This window comes from Camelina sativa, chromosome 2, assembly GCF_030686135.1.
Source record: "Camelina sativa cultivar CO46 ecotype springtype chromosome 2, ASM3068613v1".
NCBI classification, from domain to species: domain Eukaryota; kingdom Viridiplantae; phylum Streptophyta; class Magnoliopsida; order Brassicales; family Brassicaceae; genus Camelina; species Camelina sativa.
The window spans coordinates 13,963,958-13,984,418 of NC_141881.1; the positions used below are offsets into that span (position 1 = coordinate 13,963,958).

The window sequence follows — 20,461 nt, forward strand, 5'->3', positions numbered from 1 at the left end:
TAATTTTCCCGTGAACTATCTAAGGGGATGTTATTCAACCTTGTATTTTAATGGAGTTTGATGGATTTCAAAATCCAGCGTTATTCAATTAGGTATTTTAGAAAATACAATAAAATCTGCTGTTATTGGATTAAACATTTGTTAGATGATTTTAAAGCATTTGTAAAATCGCCGTTATTCCATTTTTAATGGATTTTGTTCACTTCAGATTTTAATGTATTTTACATCCAAAACATGAACAAACACAATCCTAACAATTTTTGAAGTATTTCATCTCTCTCATACTTCTTATGAGTATCTCTCCCGATAAAAATCGATAGTCATCGTCGTCTTCGTCTTTATTGTCGTCGGCGTCGGCGTCGGCGTCGTCGTTCGTCATTGTCATTGTCATTGTCGTTGTCGTCGTCTCGTCATCGTCATCGTCATCATCGTTATATTGATCAAGAGACTTTCTTCAGGTTTATCTCTTTCCTGTTTCATCAGTTTGTTTCTTCATGTTTTTTTTTTTAAAATTACCAATGGACTGTGATTACGCGAGACAGAGGACTCTAAAAGAGCTGCTGAATTTGATTGGAACATATGGAATATGGATGAAACAAAGTGCATGTCTTTAGATGCAGAAGAAGCTATGTTTCCTGTACTTGAAGAAATAATCTATCGCATTTGTTCTTTGACTGCAGTTTCTCCACACAAGTTTGGGAAGGGCTGACTCAGAAGCTCATCCATCCACATTTTTCGACTTGCTTCACGGAGATTATTTCGCTGGCCTCCAGTTTCACTTACCAGGGCTCTACACTTTTCCTCCTCCGTTATACTCTCCAGGCCTCTGTCTGCTTTATTTGGAAGGAAAGAAATAGACGCGTCAAGGTGAGCTCCCTCTATCTCATACTCAGCTTATAACTCAGATTGACCGTACGGTCAGACATCGTATTTTATCCCTAAGCCAAGCTGGATCAACGAAACTGGATGACGCCCTCCTCGTCTGGTTTCAGTCTCGGCCTTGACATATGCCATGCTCTGTCTATGCTCTGTTTTAAATATAAACTATGTCCCTCTGACTTACATGATTTGATGTTCAACCAAGAAAAAGGTTGTGATACATATGAGATTTTTCAATTTTTCTCTTCTAGCTATTGCTCTTTTATATTTCGTATATGTGTTATAGGTTCTTGCACTGCATCATACTTAGGAATTAGAGGATTTCACAAATCTTTTTAGTTTTATTACTTATGTTGAATGTGTATACAACCATATTACTGCAGAGGGAAATACTCTTATCAAACAAGCTACTTACACTGCACCTCTACCGGCCAAGCCACCATCTCTAGCCCTCTCTGAGGTTTTCTCCGCTTCTGCCTCCGCCGCGTATCTTCATCTAGGCGTAAGGGTGAGTGACTCCTTAGAAGACTTCGGCCTGCTTGCTCTCGTCGTGAACTCGTTGGGATGGTTGGGTTTGGTTCAGCCTATCGGGTCCAACAGTGATACGTTTGTAGCCTTCCCATGGGCCTCCTCTCATGCTGTACGCAGATTATGGTCCGGTTTCGTCAAGACTTCAGCTTGTACAAGGTCCCAGATCTACTCTCTTATCAAATGGCAGCTTCGGTTTTCACGGTCTCCCTTCTCCCCTAATATGACGTCGGAAGGTATGTTCTTTGTGACCCACTTGCTTGTGATGCAATGGTCTAGATACTGCCTTCTGTTAGTTCCCTATTACCTCATTATGAGGGCTCGCAAAGTTTGTTTACCTCATTATGAGGATGTTCGTTTTATCAAGTTTGATCAAAGCTTTATTAAAATGGGTGTATTGTCTCCTGTTAGACAGTCTGTGGATTCTAATGTTCCTGGCTTTGGTGTGGATTTGAACGGCTCAGCTTATATCTCGGATCACCTTAATGGTGAGTCCGTTTTGCCTTGTGTTGAGGTTATTGTTAGCTTTGTTTTAACTGTTTCTGCGGCTAAGGGCTTAGTCCTGAGTATTAGCGTTGGTGCTTCTTGTGTTGTAAACAGGTTGGGTGGAGGTGTAGGCTTGACGGAAGATAACTTCTGTGTCAAAAAGACCCAATCAATCCAGCTACCACCACAGAAGATAGAAGCTCATCGAGTGGACATGGCTACAAGTATTGGTTGCAATTCTGGGTGGATCATAAAGGATCCACTTAAGGCAACAATCAAGAAAGAATCATTTTCAAGACCCTTTGTTTCCTCTGTTCTAGTAGCAGAGGCACTGCTTTGAAGGCGGCGATCAGCGTGGCTTTAGCGTCGGGTGTATTAAGGTTGGCCTGTTATTCGGATTGCAAAGAATTCATCCTTCTTCTCAATGTCGATGGCCAAGCAATGAAGTCGACGGTATCATTGTGGTTATCGGGTTTCAAAAGACCAAGTTTCTCACATTTTCCTTTCATCTTGTACTGCAGTCTACTGTTGTTTCTTGTTACGTCTCCTCCTTCATTGGAGTTTGAGTTTATCTTAATATAATTAACGGTTTTCAAAAAAAAAAAAAGTGTATACAACCATATTACTGTAGAGGAAAATACCCTTATCAAACAAGCTTCCAACGCAGCTACTAATTTGCAGGTTTATTTTATTTGCTCATTTTAGTTTGAGAACTCTGTGGTGTCGAAACTTAAATATTACTTTTCCATTTGTGACGGATGAGAATTTTGGTTCCCCAGGCTGCAAGTGCTTATCAGAAAAGTAATTAAGGTACATGAGTGTTTTTATAAACACGACCTCTTCAAATCTTTTTTTTTAACTTCAAAAATAATAAAATCTACTAGTAATGACTTTCAAATCCATTAGTAATGTCATTCAAATCCACAAGTAATGACAACAAATCCACGTTAAATGCATTAAAAAGCTATAGAATTCTAAAATCCACTAATAAGTGAAATCCATTAAAATACTTCTTCCAATAACACCCCCTAAGACCACAATTATCGGTTATCCTCAATTTGAGGTCTCAAAGTTTTTTTTTTAATATATATATATTATTTTATTATTTAATTAAATTTATTGTCTATGACCAATAAAAATAAGATAGTTGGAAAGTTTTTCTCACACCTGGATCTCTGAGTGTCTCTGCCGAAATATTTTATGTGAAGGTTTAATCTTTTCTCTCCTTCTTTTTATTTTTTATTATTATTATTTTCTGATACTCATCCTACAGTATGTGACATGAGAATGCTCTAAAACGTTGTAACAAAAATAAGCATGCAATATATAATTATTTATTTATAGATTTAAAGAAATATGAAACAATAATTCATAACTTTCTCTTTTTTTTGGTTATTTTATTACTGATTAGTATGGAACGTTTTCTCCATCTACTCTTGCGTGAAATAAGGATCATTAGTTATGGTAGTTTATTCTAAAATGGTCAGTTAAAGTTTACAGTTGATGACTGTTAGAAAAGAATACCAAAAACGGTTATAACATTATATCCATATCATATGGTCGGTCCATGTCTTTATTTTTAGTTATTTTTTTATAAAGTGAGTGTATGTATTATGAGAAAGCCACATGGAATCTATAGCTTCTCTCTTATTATAAATAGAAAGAAAGAAAAAAAACTCATGATTGAGCTTTAACCGTATTCTTATAATTTCCCAAATTAACGCGTATGAATTAATATCATATCTTAAAAGTTGAGAAGTACGAATAGTTTCTTTATTTATCATCAGCGAAGTATCATTGTTGGAAAAGCAATTTAACTAACAAAAGCGAACGAAAGAATTTAATAATTTTTTTAAAAATACCTTTATCTATTTTTCTGATTTGCCATCATTTGACAGCCACAAATATGAATCTGAGAGAGAGAGAGATTTAAACGCGTCTCGTTGGAATTTATTGTTTCAGTATGATTTTTTTTTCTTCTAAAATACAATAACGACAAAGCATGGTGATGGATTTACCATTTCTAGTTTTCTACTATTGGTAAGTTTTTATTTGTTTTTGTAAATCTGAAAGACTTAGATCCATACATTTTTTAGAAATAAAATCTGTTTTTGATATATTATTCTCCATAAGAAATACTTACGTTTTCGGTTTACATGTAATTCAATCCGATTACCAACCCACCTCTTTGTATAAAATGTAAACTCTTTGAAAGATACTTGTTGATAGTTACAAAGTTAACTATATTTTATTTGGGTTTTACTTTTCTTGTTAATATTCTAAACTGAGGAAAGAAATAGTCTTCTCCTCTAAATTACTAGGAACATATTCCCCTATGTTCTGTTGTTTTCCCCTATATGTAATGAAAAAGATAGAGAGAAAATTTTGAAAAAGGTTATTTTCTACTAAGTTTTTGATTGGGACCTCAACCACACTCTCTCTCACGCACACTTAAGTTGACTGAATAGTGAAATTATGCACCATTGTTAAATACGTTCATATATTTAGAATCTTCTAAGTTAATGGGCTGTTTCTTAGTACTGGACTATGATGAATATTGTATATAGATCCATGACTCGATAACATTAGCCACATAACTAACTACGCGTCGGGTCTTTGTAGCCTATACATAAAACTCTTCGCTGTCTGGCCCATCGTAGAGAACGAGAAGAGAATAACAACAATTTTGATTCCTAACTCCTAAGCATGAGTACATTTTATGAAAACTGTCATAAGCATGAGTAACCGAGTGCACTTGACGCATGTAGCCTCTAGTCTACGTTCCTGATCTTGGATCAGTTCGATATAACATTTTGCATTGGAAAATAAAGCGAGTTTGAGAATCGAAGTGTAAAGATTGCTTTTACATGCTTACCGTAATTACTAAAACTTATAGAAAACTTTCTGTTTGCTTGTTTGTGATTTATTAATTAGGATATATATAGAACTTAGATATATATGATTTCCTTCACTCAGTCTCATATTAATCAACTAGAGAAAGGTATCCATACACTTCTCTGGCGGATAAAATTAGCTTAACGAAAAACATTGTTGTTGATTTAAATCTGGCGCATAAAACTGCAGGAGTCTCAGCTATATGATTTTAGCCAATAAAAAGTGTGTGAAAGAGGGACATAATATATTCTATCAGTTAGCCTATAAGTCTAAAAATAGCATGATTACTCTCCACTCTTTCATTGAAATTGTAATAATTTCCTATATTTGCATAAACGATTGTTATGAATTGATGATATATCTTGTAAACACTTTCTGAAATCAATATATTTTAAATTGCCAAAAAAAAATTACATAAAACTGCCACTGTTATTCAATTTATTTATATAGACAATATTTTGCTTCTATAAATTTTAAAATTGGTAAATATTATTCAAAAAATGATAAATATTATCTCCTACATATTTTCAAAATTAAATTAATTTCACTAATTATTGTACTATAATAATATAACTATATTATGAGATGTAAAAAATATATATTTAAAATCATATCTTCAGAAATATAAATAATGTTACCTTTCTAATAATTTTATAAATCTCTAATGGTGAAAGAATCGAAAATCATTTGAAACTGGCTCAACGTTTTTTTTTTTTGCTAAAAACAATATCTATATTTGCCGGAAAAAAACGTATGATCACCAATTGAAATGACATGAATATATATATTTTAATTTGGATAACTATGTAGTTAAATATTATATATTAATATGTATAGTATTTTTACAGAAATCTTAAAATTTAGAAAATTCAGTCCAATAAAAATGAAAAAATAATAATATTATACCAATAGCTGAGACAAATTTAGTTATTTAGCCTCATTTTGATTTATTATTTACAGCTAAATGACATTGTGTTTTTAACAAAAAAAAACAAATGTGTTATTCTTAAAAACTTTATCACATAACTTTATTACTATAAATTAAGTTTAAATTTTAAATATATTTTATATAGTAGACAAAATAATTTATTGAAATGCATATGGATTACCCACGGATCTCACGAATTCAAGCGGGACAGTTACAAAGACATTTTGCGGCTCTATTTAAACCTGTTACGCGATGACTTAGCGGACAGGTTTGACCGGTTTAACCATTTTATTTAAATCATTTAGTTCATGAAATTTTAGTTTTTTGTGGTTTTTATCTGATTTGATAGTTCAAGATTTTGATAAAAAATCTAACCGATCACTAATTCGGTTTACATTCGATCCAGATCTGCCCTCTTGTCAATCTAAAATTTATGGTGAAACGATTAATATTTTAAACTTTCATAAACTTGATGAATTCAAACCAATATAAGTTTGTATTATAAATGTTATACTAAATAAATATATTTACAAATGTAATATCTCAAACAAAAATTTCACCCGTGCAACAGCACGGGTTATTATCTAGTATAGTTTATAGACGACAAAAAAAAAAAACGATTGACAGATATTTTCATTGCTACGTTTACGATTATTATTTCAAAATGTCAATTAATATTCCAGAAATATATATTGTAGGTAATTTTAATTACAAACTTTTTGAACGAAAATTGTAGTTTGCGTCAGTTCTTCAATTGAGCGATTTCGTAAGACCAATTCATCGTGAATTAGATTTAGAATATCTTATATACTTAGTTTCTTAATTGGTCCAAATAAAATGAATACAAATAAGAGTTGGTCATGCCGACGAACGTTACATGTCCCACCTCAGATTTATCATTTGTATACATGCAGAGAAATCTCAAGCTCTCGTGATTGTTTTGTACCATCGACCTCAACCAGGCAGTGACAAAAAATAATAGAGTAGTGGACCATACATATACTTTTATCATCTATTGGCCAAATGGCCAAATCTATAAACACTTCAAATTTTGAAAATCGTTTTTAAAATTCTCAAGTGGCCAAAGATTTTTTTGAGAGGTTGATCTCTGCTTTATTTATAGGAATGTGTGGGGTTTGTTTGGGTCTATTTTGTCGAGTGGTCGTAATTGATTTGAACTTTTCCATGATGATTGTTGCGTGGTTTCTCTGTGTGTATTGTATTTGTGGTTGATTCGAGTATATTATGCATGTTGATGGTGATGAACTGTTGATGAGAATGAGCAAATAGAAATTAAGAAAACATTAAGCAAATAATGTTTGATGTGGTATCGTAATTAATAATTATATGTGAAGTCGTAATTAATTATACGTGAAGTGGTAATGGAATGTGTTTATTTATAATATATATATATATATATATATATATATATGTGATGTGTACGTAGATGTAATGGGGTGGGAGATGTAAGAGTGCGAACGAGATTATATACATTGTTTTCTCCTTATTATTTCATTTAGTTGCGGAGATATACGTACGTTTATTGTCATTTGTACGTGGTTTGATAGTGATCCGTCTGAATATTGATTCCATTAGATACACTGATAAAAAAGGTTAAGGTTTAGTGGAGTACGAGTCAAGGCTTGGGATTTAATTTATTTCCGGGAATAAATATCTTTCAAGTTTTATCTAAAGGTTTTAAAACGTTGGTTTTGTAATATTCATTTGCAACTCTTGTTTTGGCTTCACGTCGTATTCTTGATGACTTTTATGAAGATAAGTTTTAAGACCGAGACGCATTTGATTATACAACTTCATCAAAACCAAATTTTGACTACTAATATAACACCCCATCCCTGATTGTAGGGGGGATGTTACACTAATCCATACCACTTGTATCAACCCCACAATAATCACTCTGTTTCGATCAATCCCTCTACTCATAGATTTGATCGTGTTTTAGCCCTGATTAGTAACTGGCTTTAAAGATTTTAAAAATGTTTAAAGCCATAACAGTCATTTATTTGTCAATCACATTCTTTTTTTTGTTAAAGCTTTAAAAACCATTTTTTTCTCTTCTTTGCTTCCTCATTTTTTTTACGTATCAAAAACCATACTTTAAAATTAAAATAATTATAAAGCATTAATTTTTCTCTATCCATTATATTTAAAAGTTCTCCACAAGTTTATATATATCTTTTACATATTTTATTTTTCTAAAAATTAATTTAACATATTGTAATTGTGTAAAATAGGGTAAAAATGAAAATATTCAAAAAGGTATTTTTGAAAAAGGATATCTCAAAAAGGGTATTTATAACAAATTCTCATTAATTATTCTCATTTCCCCCCTTTTTAGATCTATTTCAATAATTATATAATTATATTATCTTTCTTTTCATCATCATCATCAATGATGGTATAAACGAGTTTATGAAATTTCATAATAAAAATGTAAGTCAGTAATTTCAATCATTAATGATGATGATGAAAATAAAATTTTAAAATTTTATTTTATCATTAATAGAATTTATTTTTGTCACCATATTCATTTCTGACATAACTATATTTACTATTAATATAAAATAATAATGAAAATAAACATTACAGCTTTAAAAATTGTTCGTTACCAGTCAGATTTTAATAGTTTAAATTTTTACAACCAAAACATATACTACCAAATTCTCTACAGGTAAAATTTTAAAGTCAAAGTCTTTACAGCCAAAAATAATAGTTTACCAATCAAAGCCTTAAAAACTTTTACTTAAAAAGTGAATTGTTTTTTTTATAATTGCGCATAGATTTGCTATATAATTTTTAGTTATCATATTAAGTTTTAGTGAAATAAGAATACCAGTTTCTTGAAGTAATCTCATAGTATTATTTTGCTATGTATATAATATATGATTTCATTCTCATAGATATAAAAAATAATAAATTATGAGTACGTAGGAGAAAAATAAAAATTATTAAGAGTTGGTGGTAGAATCACATTTGTTTGATATAATAATTAAAGCCAAATCATACAACAACAAAATCTGAAAAGAAATTAGAGTGACGTTACATGTCTGACAAGGCCACTCCATAAACATAATGTTATAAGCATCATAAGCATGAAAAACGTTGAAAACCTAAACTGCTCTAATAATTTATCGTACACTGTCTGAGTCTGACATCATTACTTATGTAATTGTGAATATAATATATATATATATAATATACATGGAGACTGGAGAGAGACACAGATGCTATAAGCATGAAAAACGTTCAAAACCTAGACCTCAGCCAGGTAGTGACGACGACCAACGATTGTGTATATATAAAGTGCTTACGAACCACTATTAATTTAGCTTCGAATGAAAAGAACGTATCAAACGGTGAAACGGATAAGCGTATTATGTGAATAATATGCATATCATTCAAACTTATGTAGTAGATCATACTGAAAACATGCATGCAGATCAAACGGTTTATATATATATGTTAGAAAAAAAAAAAAACTTGAAAAACGGTTTAAAAGGTTAAAAAAAAAAACAAAAAAACAATATATATTAATATGTAATTTAATTTTAGAGAAAATATTGTAAATATTATAATAAATTATATTAATTTTAAATGATATATAGTTTTTTATCTTTACAATATGTAATTTAACAACCAGAATTAAACAATAATAAATTATACTAATTTGAATTTACTAAGTTGTTTTTATCTTTTTCTTCGTAAATAAAAATCATAAGGTAGGTTACAATGTGAAGTACAAGAGCTGGCAAGGATATCAATCCTTCAAGAGGCAGAACTCGGCAAGCACAAAACACTTTCGGAGGCAAGGGGAAAAAACTCAAACAAACTTAAAATATTATTATATCCATTAGATTACAATCCGGATCAAGATCTAGAGATCCAAAAAAGACAATTAAAACTTAAACCTTCTTTGAAAATTAGAACAGATCTAAGACAAGAAAAATCACACAAACAGATTAAAATACCATAACCTCCTTTACAACAATACTTGACCCAGATTGAAGTGTTGTGCGACCCTCTTTTTGTTTCACCGGCGTGGAACTACGGAGGTGGTGAGACACCTTAAATCCTAAAGACTCTTCAAGAAGAAAGGAAGGAGATCTAGATCTACAATGGTGAGATTTCTTCATCTGAGACAGTGAAAAAAATCGGTTGAAAACTGTCTCTGTTATGGAAGGAACGACCATATCTGTATATGTGCTTGACTAAAAGACAAGAACCAAACAATAAAGCTGAGGATGAGAAGATTTACACTACAAGAAAACAAGACGATTACTGATGGAAATTACTGACAGCATTAATCTGTCGGTAATTACCGACGGTTTACCGACGAATATCTGACAGGAGATTAGTTTGTCGGTTCTTCGTCAGAAATTTACTTACGGACAAAATCCGTCGGTAATCCGTTAGTTTTTCTGACGGATTACTGACGGATATATAATTTTCTTCGCGTGTGTCAAATTTGGGTCGGTGATTTTTGATCTGTCGGTAATCTGTCAGAAATAACCGACGAAAAACTGACGGATATTAACTTTTCGTCGGGTGTGTCAAAATTTGGTCTGTTTTTTTTTGATCCGTCGGTAATCCGTCAGTAATAACCGACGGATAAGTGACGGTTTATATGTGGATAGTGTAAAATCTTTCTAACTTAGCTCGATAATGCATTATGTTATAAGCAATGTATAAAAGATGAGTTTTCAATGCCTAACTAATCTTGTTTTAAACAACATTCATCAAAATTTGTGTTTTTATAGAAAAATAAGTTGTTTACTTAAAAGACTTATGGTGTGGTATTACATATTATGGGGATTATGGGTAAGTATTTGCCATTTGTCTTTGAAATTATTTTTTCTCTCTAATTTAATCATATAGATGTTTATTTTCACAAATGATTTCATGGTTCGTATATAATACATATTATATACATATTTGTCAATAAAAATTATGAAATTAAGAGTTTTAATCTTAAATCCGTCAGTAATCCGTCAGTAATCCGACAAATATAATATTGACAAAATTTTGGTATCTGTCGGTAATCTGTTGGAATAATTGACGGAAAACCGACGGATATCAAATTTTTTGCCCGCGAACTAAATAAAGTCAAATTTTCGAGACGCGGGAAATGAAAAAATTAAGACTTCCGTCAGTTATTCCGTCAGTACCGTCGATATTACCAAAGCACTTCATCTTCTTCTCCCCATATTGTTTTTATTTTTCCGAAAATCTTTCTCAAATCCTCTCTCCATGGCTGACCTCCATAGATTACTTCCTTCCAATATGGCTAGTCTCTCCTACCACTCTCTCCAACTTCTTATAAGATAAGTTCTCTTTTTATCTGTTTAAAATTTTTGCTTAGTTCTCTTAGATTTCTTAGGAAGAAGATAGATTTGTTAGGTTTGATAGTTTGTTCTATTTGGGTGTTATTGATTTGATGAATTGGTTTGTAAGAGATGTGTGTTAGATTTGTTAGAATTGGGTTTTATTGGATTTGATGATTTGGTTTTGATTAATTGGATTTGATGAATTTGTTTAGTTTTTTTAGGGATGGGTATAAGATTTTTATACATTTTATAATTTTTGATATATTTTGTTTGTTTTTTTACAATGGTTTCTAATATTGTTAGTATTTATTTTATACATTTTATTAATTTTGCTTTTATTTATTTTCAGTTAAGTATATTGTATATTATGAATTTTTAATATTGTTAAGTATATATTGTTATTTTTTGGAACAATTTTTAGTGTTTTTTAACAATTTCTTGTTTTGGGTTTTTAGAATATATTTTCTAAAAGTTTTAAACTTCTGAATTTAAATATTTAAGCATTTAGATAATAATTATTTTTAGTATTTAATTAAAATTGTATAATTATGCTAATTTTATTTTTCTAAAATTTTAATTTTTTTTAATATTATATATATAATCTGTTGGTAATTCCGTCGGTATAATGAGAAATTTACGAATCGTTAGCCGTCAGAAATTCGTCAGTAAACGACTATCAGAAATCCGTTGGTAGAATTTCTGTCAGAAATCCGTCGGTTAAACGTCTGTCGGAAATCCGTCAGTAATTTCTGACGGATTTCTGACAGAATAATTTTCCGACAATCTAGATCCAATGGACGTTTCTGTCGGTTTTTGGTCGGTAATGCGTGTTTCCGACGGCTATCTGACAGATATGCCTGTCAGATCTAAGCTGTTTTCTTATAGTGTTAAGCTTTAAAAAACTAGATCTGAAAAACTAGATCTGATGCCGCTGGAAGAAAAAGAGATGGATGAGCCGATAAAGAAAAAAACAAAGCTAATAAAAGAGAGAAACCGACTCCAGTGCTGAGAAGAGAGAGATCTTGTAGAGAGAGAGTAACAAACTTGTGTTTAGTGGATTCCGGAGAGATTCCTCTGGCGAGACGTAGGGTTTCGATTTGGGCCTAAAGTCGTAAAATCTTGGTGTTCTTTTTTCTAAGTTCTTACACAGGAGAATCGTGAAAAATCGGTGAGATGATTCGTGGAACGATTCAGACTTAGAATCGTACAATATATTTAGGTTTTATGATTTTTTATGATTATGATATACATTTTACGATTTAGGGATTATATACAAACTTTTTTTTTACATTAGCTGAGGAACATATATTAATAGTGACACAGTGATATATATTACTAAAAAAGAAAATATATATATATTAACAGTGACACAGTGATATATATTACTAATTACTGAAAACATTTTTAATAACCAAAACTTGTGAGAGTCGATCTATTTTCTTGGAAACTTTTACAAGTTCTTCAATTAATGTAAAACATCTCAGAGAATTACAAATTTCTAAAACCTTTAGATCATTCTTTCCATAACATACTGTACATTATTTTCGTACGTTCAATTAATAGGAAATGTTTTCATTAACATAAAAAAACCTACAATAAGTTCACATTTTTTCATAACTTAGACCTACACGAATTGTAACGTGTTCGCCACAATGGTGGACCTATGTAGAAGGAAGGTGGGTCAACTGACCTGCCTAAAATAGATAAATAGTTGTTTTTGCATGTAAATTATTGAAGTCTCAGTATCTAAGTTGGTTTGTTCCCCTAAATTGACCTCCCTAACCCGTGTTCGATTCTCCCCTATAACATATTGACCACCTAATTTTTAATCTTGGGTCCGCCACTGGTTCGCCGTATAGAAATCTTCTCATTTGAATAGTCACTTTTTCCTACACCTAATCCCCAAATCGTGAAATCTAAATAGACTAAAAAAAGTTTCAATAGAACCCACAAAATTTTAAAACTTATCGTCTCATTTGAAAATCTTTGGTAAAAGATTGACAAGGACAATCGCACCAACACTTGCAACGGTAGATCTGCATCACTGCATGCACTTGTTCACTGCAATGGACATATGCTACCTATCTGTGCTCTGAGTACTATAAAAGCTATCATATGTTAGCCATAATAACACAACACACAATCCATTGTTCTTCTTTTATAACTATCAGAAACAAACACAATTCAAAGTTTAATTCCTTTTACGCCAAAAAATGGGTAGTGCTAAAACAGCCATGCTGATCCTCTTAGTAGCAACGGTCATCGCATCTTGTGCCACGGCCATGGACATGTCCGTCGTTTCCTACGATGAAAACAACCACATGACCGCCAGTTCTGGTCGTGTTTTTGACACTGAAGCATCGTTAATATTTGAGTCATGGATGGTCAAACATGGGAAAGTGTACGAGTCCGTAGCTGAAAAAGAAACGGCGTCGGACCATTTTCGAGGACAACATCCGTTTTATCAATAACCGGAACGCTGAGAATCTTAGTTATCGGCTGGGTTTAACCCGGTTTGCGGATTTATCTCTTCATGAGTATGAAGAAGTTTGCCACGGGGCTGATCCAAGACCTCGTAGGAACCACGTCTTCATGACTAGCAGCGATAGATACAAGACTAGTGCTGGTGATGTGCTTCCTAAGTCTGTTGACTGGAGAAACGAAGGCGCAGTTACTGAAGTGAAAGATCAAGGCCATTGCAGTAAGTGTACAGATTGTAAATCCGAGTTTTTATATATTTAGGGTAAAATAAAACCTAATAGTAATCGTAGTAAAAGAAAAACAAGTTATATAGTAAAGGTATAATTATACAAAGTTACATTTAAATTCGCTTTAATTAGAAATCACTTATTAATGCTAGTAAGTATATTTTTAATTCATCATAATTTCTAATCGTTTGCAAATATATTTTCTTTCTTATTTTATACAAATTAACACTAGCCACAAAATATTTGTGGACCATAGTATGTCAAACATTATTGTTAGTTCAAAGTTCAAACCAAAATATCAGAAAATGATAGTGGTCACTAATAAGGGTCAATTCTAAAATTAAAAATTAAAAATGACACTAACTAGTAATTACCACTATCATTCTAGTTTTATCCAAAACTCTACAAACAATATATGTTTGTTTTGTTCTTGTGTGAAGGGAGTTGCTGGGCTTTCTCGACGGTGGGAGCAGTGGAAGGCTTAAACAAGATTGTGACGGGAGAGTTAGTCACTTTGTCTGAGCAAGATTTGATCAATTGTAACAAAGAAAATAATGGTTGCGGAGGAGGCAAAGTGGAGACGGCCTATGAGTTCATCATGAACAACGGTGGTCTTGGTACCGACAAAGATTATCCTTACAAAGCTGTTAACGGAGTCTGCGATGGCCGGCTCAAGGTCAGTATAATTAGGATCATATATGTAAATAATGTAGATGAAAGATTCCATTTTGAACTTATTCTTTTAAAATATTTGTGTAGGAAAACAACAAGAATGTTATGATTGATGGGTATGAGAATTTGCCTGCCAACGACGAATTTGCTCTAATGAAAGTGGTTGCTCACCAGCCTGTGACTGCCGTTATCGATTCCAGCAGCCGAGAGTTTCAGCTTTATGAATCGGTGAAGAAAAAGACATTTTAAGATTTTCGTTTAGAAAACCTTCTTTAATTTAGAAAAATATTTCATGAATATTTTTGTTTTTATGTCATAGGGAGTGTTTGATGGCACGTGCGGAACAAACCTAAACCATGGAGTTGTTGTGGTCGGGTACGGAACCGAGAACGGTCGTGACTACTGGCTCGTCAAAAATTCAAGGGGAAATACATGGGGAGAAGCTGGCTACATGAAGATGGCTCGCAACATTGCCAATCCAAGAGGCTTATGCGGCATTGCTATGCGAGCTTCATACCCTCTCAAGAACTCGTTTTCTGCCTATAAAAGCTATATCGCCTAATAAAATGAACTATATGTAATATTATGCAAGGGATCCACTGAGCGAACAACCTATGCGATTTTGAAAGAAAAATAATGTAATCGATGGGTTTGGTTTTGTAATATATATTCGACTTGTATGGGGGTCAATGTTTGGAGAGTTTGTATAATATTTATGGATTTTTCGTTCTAATGATGAATGCTTTTCGTTTAGGGATAACGGATAAATGCCAAAAACATTAACACTTCTGAGAAACAAGATATTGAGCGATTCTAATTAGAAACAAGACGAAAGTGATCAAGCGTATTTGTAACAGACAGATTTTTTAAGATAGTGGTGCATATTAGCATATATAAAAATTAAGATAGTTGATTTGATTATTTATATAATTAAAATTACTGTATAGTTTTAAATTACTTTTAAAACTACTTCTATTTTCTAATTTTAAATTTGATTTATCTTTAAATATAATATTATCTAGCAAATTTTGATTGGCTAATAAAATAGAGGTGAACCCGAAAAAATTTCCATACCTTCTTTTTACTCGCATTCAAGGTAGGCAAGCAAACTTGGGCATGTTTTTATATCTAAGCTCCGAATGGTTAATGTGCATAATAACAGTTTTGTTACTATTGTAACCGCCTTCGTCGTGTTCGAATAGATTACCAAACCCTAATTAACATTTCTATGGAATGACCAGAGAAAAAGAATTTTAAGATAAAACATTTTGTTTTTCATTTTGGGTGTAAATATTATACAATAAATATTTTTGAAAAGATTCTCATATAATAATATTTGGTAAAAACATTATTAGCACACTTGCACCCAAAATTGCAACAGTAGGTTTGCCCACTTGTTCAGTCCATTGGGCACGTTATAAGATTTAGTTTTCCAATAGAATATTGTCATATATCTAAGCGCTGAGTACTATAAATATTGTCATGTCTTAGCCAATGGTACACAGCACAAATCTTCTCTTCTTTAATAATTTTTAGAAACACAAATAAAAGTTTAGTTAATTTTTTAAGCCCAGCAAAAAAATGGGTTGTGCTCAAGCAGCCATGCTGATCCTCCTACTAGCAACGGCTATCGCCTCTTGTGCCACGTCCATGGACATTGACATGTCCGTCGTTTCCTATGACGATAACCACCACCTGACAGCCGGTCCAGGCCATCGCCAGGGTGCCTTCGACGCTGAGGCCACCTTGATGTTCGAGTCATGGATGATCAAACATGGGAAAGTGTACGAGTCTGTTGCAGAGAAGGAACGGCGTTTAACAATTTTTGAGGACAACCTCCGTTTTATCACTAACCGGAACGCTGAGAATCTCAGTTACCGGCTAGGTTTGAACCGGTTTGCGGATTTATCTCTCCATGAGTACGGGCAGATTTGCCACGGGGCTGATGCAAGACCTACTAGGAACCATGTCTTCATGACTACTAGCAACCGATACAAGACTAGTGCTGGTGATGTGCTTCCTAAGTCCGTTGACTGGAGAAACGAAGGTGCAGTGACTGAAGTCAAAGATCAAGGCCATTGCAGTAAGTATACTGATTTTAATTCCGGTCCATCTGGTCTAACTATTTTTATATATATTATTTAGAGTAAAATAATATGACTATTAAAATTTGGCAATCATTTTAATGTAAACCTTAAAACAACCTTCTTATTAAAATAAAAAAAGGTTAGCTTAGATGTATGTTTCATAGTATACAACTTATGTATTAGTAAATTGTTCGTTAAAACCAAGAATGGGCACTAACTAAAGTTAGTAGCAATATCGTTTTGTACGTATTGATAAATAATATACAATTCATGCATGTTTTGTTCTGGTGTGAAGGGAGTTGTTGGGCTTTCTCCACTGTGGGAGCCGTGGAAGGCTTAAACAAGATTGTGACGGACGAGTTGGTCACTTTGTCTGAGCAAGATTTGATCAATTGTAACAAAGAAAACAATGGTTGCGGAGGAGGCAAAGTCGAGGCTGCCTATGAGTTCATTATGAACAACGGCGGTCTTGGTACCGACAACGAGTATCCTTACAAAGCTGTTAACGGAGTATGTGATGGCCGCCTCAAGGTATGTGTATAGTTAGTATATATATATATAGTTTCTAATGTCTATAACAACACAGTAAAAAGAAAGAATAATGTTTTAAAAATATTTGTGTAGGGAAACAACAATAATGTCATGATTGATGGATATGAGAATTTGCCTGCAAACGATGAATCTGCTCTCATGAAAGCGGTTGCTCACCAACCTGTGACTGCCGTTGTCGATTCCAGCAGCCGAGAGTTTCAGCTTTATGAATCGGTAAAAAATAAATTTTCTTTAGATTTTTGTTCTTTAGTTGAAAAACACATTTTCATTATATATATTTTTTTAACCTTTAAAGGGAGTATTCGACGGAACATGCGGAACAAATCTAAACCATGGTGTTGTTGTGATCGGGTATGGAACTGAGAACGGTCGTGACTACTGGCTCGTGAAAAACTCGAGGGGGAACACGTGGGGGGAAGCTGGCTACATGAAGATGGCTCGCAACATTGTCAATCCAAGAGGCTTATGTGGCATTGCGATGCGCGCTTCATACCCTCTCAAGAGCTCGTTATCTACCGAAAAAAGCTCCATCGCTTAATAATATAAACTAAGTGTATGGTATGCAAGGGATCGGATCGAGTGAGCCAACAACTTTATTCGACTTTGATGGAAAAAATAATGTAGTCGACTGGTTTGGTTTGGTTTTGTTATATATCTTGCATTTGTATTGGGGTCAATGTTTGGAGTTTGTATAATATGTATGGACATTTCTTTGAGTCCACTGATGAATGATTTCCGTTTTGCCAAAAAATTCTTGTCATAGACGATAGTGATGAGCGATTCTGAATTTGGAGAATAAGAAAAACGATCGTTATCAAAGCGATTAGAGAGTGAAATAGGTTACATGGATTTTTTTAGGTTTAAATGGAATTATCCTTTTGCTACTAACGATTTTTTAGCTCAAAACAGAGTACAGTACCGTTTGGCAATGTTTGAAATTTTACTGTCAAAATATTTAAAGATAGGTATGTTTTGGCATTTTGTTCTTTTACCGTTTAGCGAGCAATGTATACATTATTAAAACGTGCAGTTTTGACCTTTTTGTACGAGAGAAGTTAATTTCTCCTAACCTTTGCATGCATATGATACTTTGGAAAATATATTGATGGCTTCCATTAAGTATCGAAGATGGTTAATCCAAATTTGAATTTTTTGTCCTTTTTTTTTTTTTTTTATCTAAGAGGCTCTGCGTACATCCCCTTATATATACTCGGTAGTCGGTATAGTCTTATCCGCACCTGCCACTCGGTCATGTGATCTTTTGGATTACTCCATGGGTTTCTTACTCCATTATATCTGTCCAGTCGAGTTATTGACCTATGATAATTTAAAAGTTTTTGTAGAGAAGAAGATTTTTTTTTTATTTTTTCCTACATGCGGGCCTCATCTATTATAATTCTGATGATATTTCAAGATAATGATGGTATTTGTTGGGTGAGTATTAACCATATTATATGCCTAAAGAAAATGGCGTGTGACTATCTAGATAACCTAAAATGAAATAACATATTCATTAATTTTTTGTGTTCTTAGAAAGGATATGGTGGAGATCTATAAACTCATTCATGTTTTTTTCTTGTTTGTGGAGGGAGTTTTTGGGCGTTATCGACGCTGGTTGGGAAGTGGAAGGATTAAAAATGCTTGTGACATGAGAATTAGTCACTTTGTCTGATAAATATGTGATCAATTTTCATAAAGAAAATTAAGTTATGGTTTTGGAGGAGGCAAAATCGAACTGCTTATGAGTTCATAGGTAAAAATAATGGTCTTGGTGTCGACAAGGACTATACATATAAGGCTGTTACGGAGCCTGAAACGGCCCCTCAAGATTGGTAGTTACAATCATAGAGATCATTTGTCATGCTCGAACGCAAAAATAAAAATAAAAAAAAGGAAGCAGTTCTTGAAAAGAAAAAATCTTAAATTTGTTTTGTAGGAAAATACCAATAATTTATGAGTGTTGTGTATGAAACCCAGCCTGTGACTGTTGTCATTGGTTCAAGCGGTCGGGAATAACACTTTATGAATCGTTAATATATATGTATAACAATCAAAAACTCTAAATTGAACAATTTGGGATCTTTTACTGGTAATTTAGATATAATCATGGCGGAAACAGGTGCATAACATTAGCCGCCGATTTCAGAATGTTAGAAATATTAGGTTAGACCCGCGCTACGCCGCGGGATACATTTTATAACTATTTTAAAATATATTGAATTACTGAAAAATATAATTGTGTTTGAATTCCAATTTAAATTAAAAGAATTTCATTTTAAAAAAGTTGATCATATATAATCTGAACTCTAAAGTCATGCTCCATTAAACATGCTTCTCTTTAAAAAAAAAAGTCTACAAGATTAGTGTATAATCATATATCATACATTAATCACTCAATTCTAATTTTTTGACCCAAATGTCTTTGCTTTACAATGTCAGCCAGGAAGAAGTGAGAAGATTAAGAAAAAAAAAAGCTTTTTTATTCTTAATTCTGCTTATCCATTTCTTTTTAGAGAAAATCTCCTTTAAAAAAAATTAAAGTGGCACTTGGACTTTGAACCTTCAAAGTTTTCAACTCTAATAATAAACTACTAAATGATTTTGTCACTTAAAATCTTGAAAATGGCTTATGTTTTAACAGTCCAAGAAGAAAAGTAAACTTAATGTTCCACACAATGGGCATTTGTCCAGAGCTTGTCATCTCCTATGATATATAATATCCATTTTGTATAGGAAAAAATACTACTTATAATTTAAGTAACGTATTTGAGCTGATGCATCATTCTGAAAGCACAAAACATACCTCTCTCTTCTCTAACCAAATCATCTCGACTCGTCAAGCCATAACCAAATCATTTTTTATTATTTTTTAAAACTTTTTATGTTTTATACTTTTTGAAATAGTTATTTTAAATATTGTTTAGAATAAAATATGGTCAATTTCTCATAAATACTATTAAAATATATATTTTTCTAAAAATACAATTCTTAGTTTTATTTTCTAAAAATAAAATTAAAATGTATTTTTCAAAATACCACAAAATTAAAATTAACGTTTTAATATTCAAAACTAAACCTTAAATCCTAAATACTATTAAATCCTATACCTTAAAAACTATACACAAAATCTACGATCTACCCAAACCTTTTTACACCTTAAAAATCAATTTTTGTGTTTATAGTATTTTTAGAAAAAATAAATTTTTGTGATATTTTTTGAAAAATAAATTAATAATTGTGTTTTTAGAAAAAATAACTTGAATTGTGATATTTTAAAGATCTATCATAATTAATAAAGTTTTGATGTGTTCAATGGTATTTTTTTTATTTTCGTTATGATTTGTTGCATCAATTTTTTAAATTACTCTAATCATCAAACCA

At 32.3% G+C, this 20,461-nt stretch overlaps 1 protein-coding gene and 2 pseudogenes across 2 annotated transcripts; all 3 read left to right on the forward strand.

Moving 5' to 3' along the window:
• Positions 1-586: 586 nt before the first annotated feature.
• On the forward strand, positions 587-2,459 carry LOC147948572 (uncharacterized; annotated as a pseudogene).
• A 10,729-nt stretch (positions 2,460-13,188) lies between these two features.
• On the forward strand, positions 13,189-15,174 carry LOC147948573 (putative cysteine protease RDL4; annotated as a pseudogene). The gene is made up of 4 exons (XR_015579154.1): positions 13,189-13,762; positions 14,210-14,445; positions 14,529-14,669; positions 14,761-15,174. The product of XR_015579154.1 is annotated as a putative cysteine protease RDL4 (transcript).
• A 693-nt stretch (positions 15,175-15,867) lies between these two features.
• LOC104718951 (putative cysteine protease RDL5) lies at positions 15,868-17,968 on the forward strand. Its single transcript, XM_087482935.1, has 4 exons — positions 15,868-16,524; positions 16,824-17,059; positions 17,153-17,293; positions 17,376-17,968. Exons 1-4 carry the CDS (start codon positions 16,023-16,025, stop codon positions 17,616-17,618), a joined length of 1,122 nt encoding a protein of 373 aa, XP_087339061.1. The 5' UTR covers positions 15,868-16,022; the 3' UTR covers positions 17,619-17,968.
• Positions 17,969-20,461: the final 2,493 nt, after the last annotated feature.

What these genes read in the sequence shown, in the direction of transcription:
- LOC104718951 (XM_087482935.1), top strand. Translation starts at nt 16,023, where the DNA reads ATGGGTTGTGCTCAAGCAGCCATGCTGATCCTCCTACTAGCAACGGCT. An exon ending in CAAAGATCAAGGCCATTGCA is followed by an intron (nt 16,525 to 16,823) that starts GTAAGTATACTG and finishes TCTGGTGTGAAG; the next exon opens with GGAGTTGTTGGGCTTTCTCC. An exon ending in AGTTTCAGCTTTATGAATCG is followed by an intron (nt 17,294 to 17,375) that starts GTAAAAAATAAA and finishes TAACCTTTAAAG; the next exon opens with GGAGTATTCGACGGAACATG.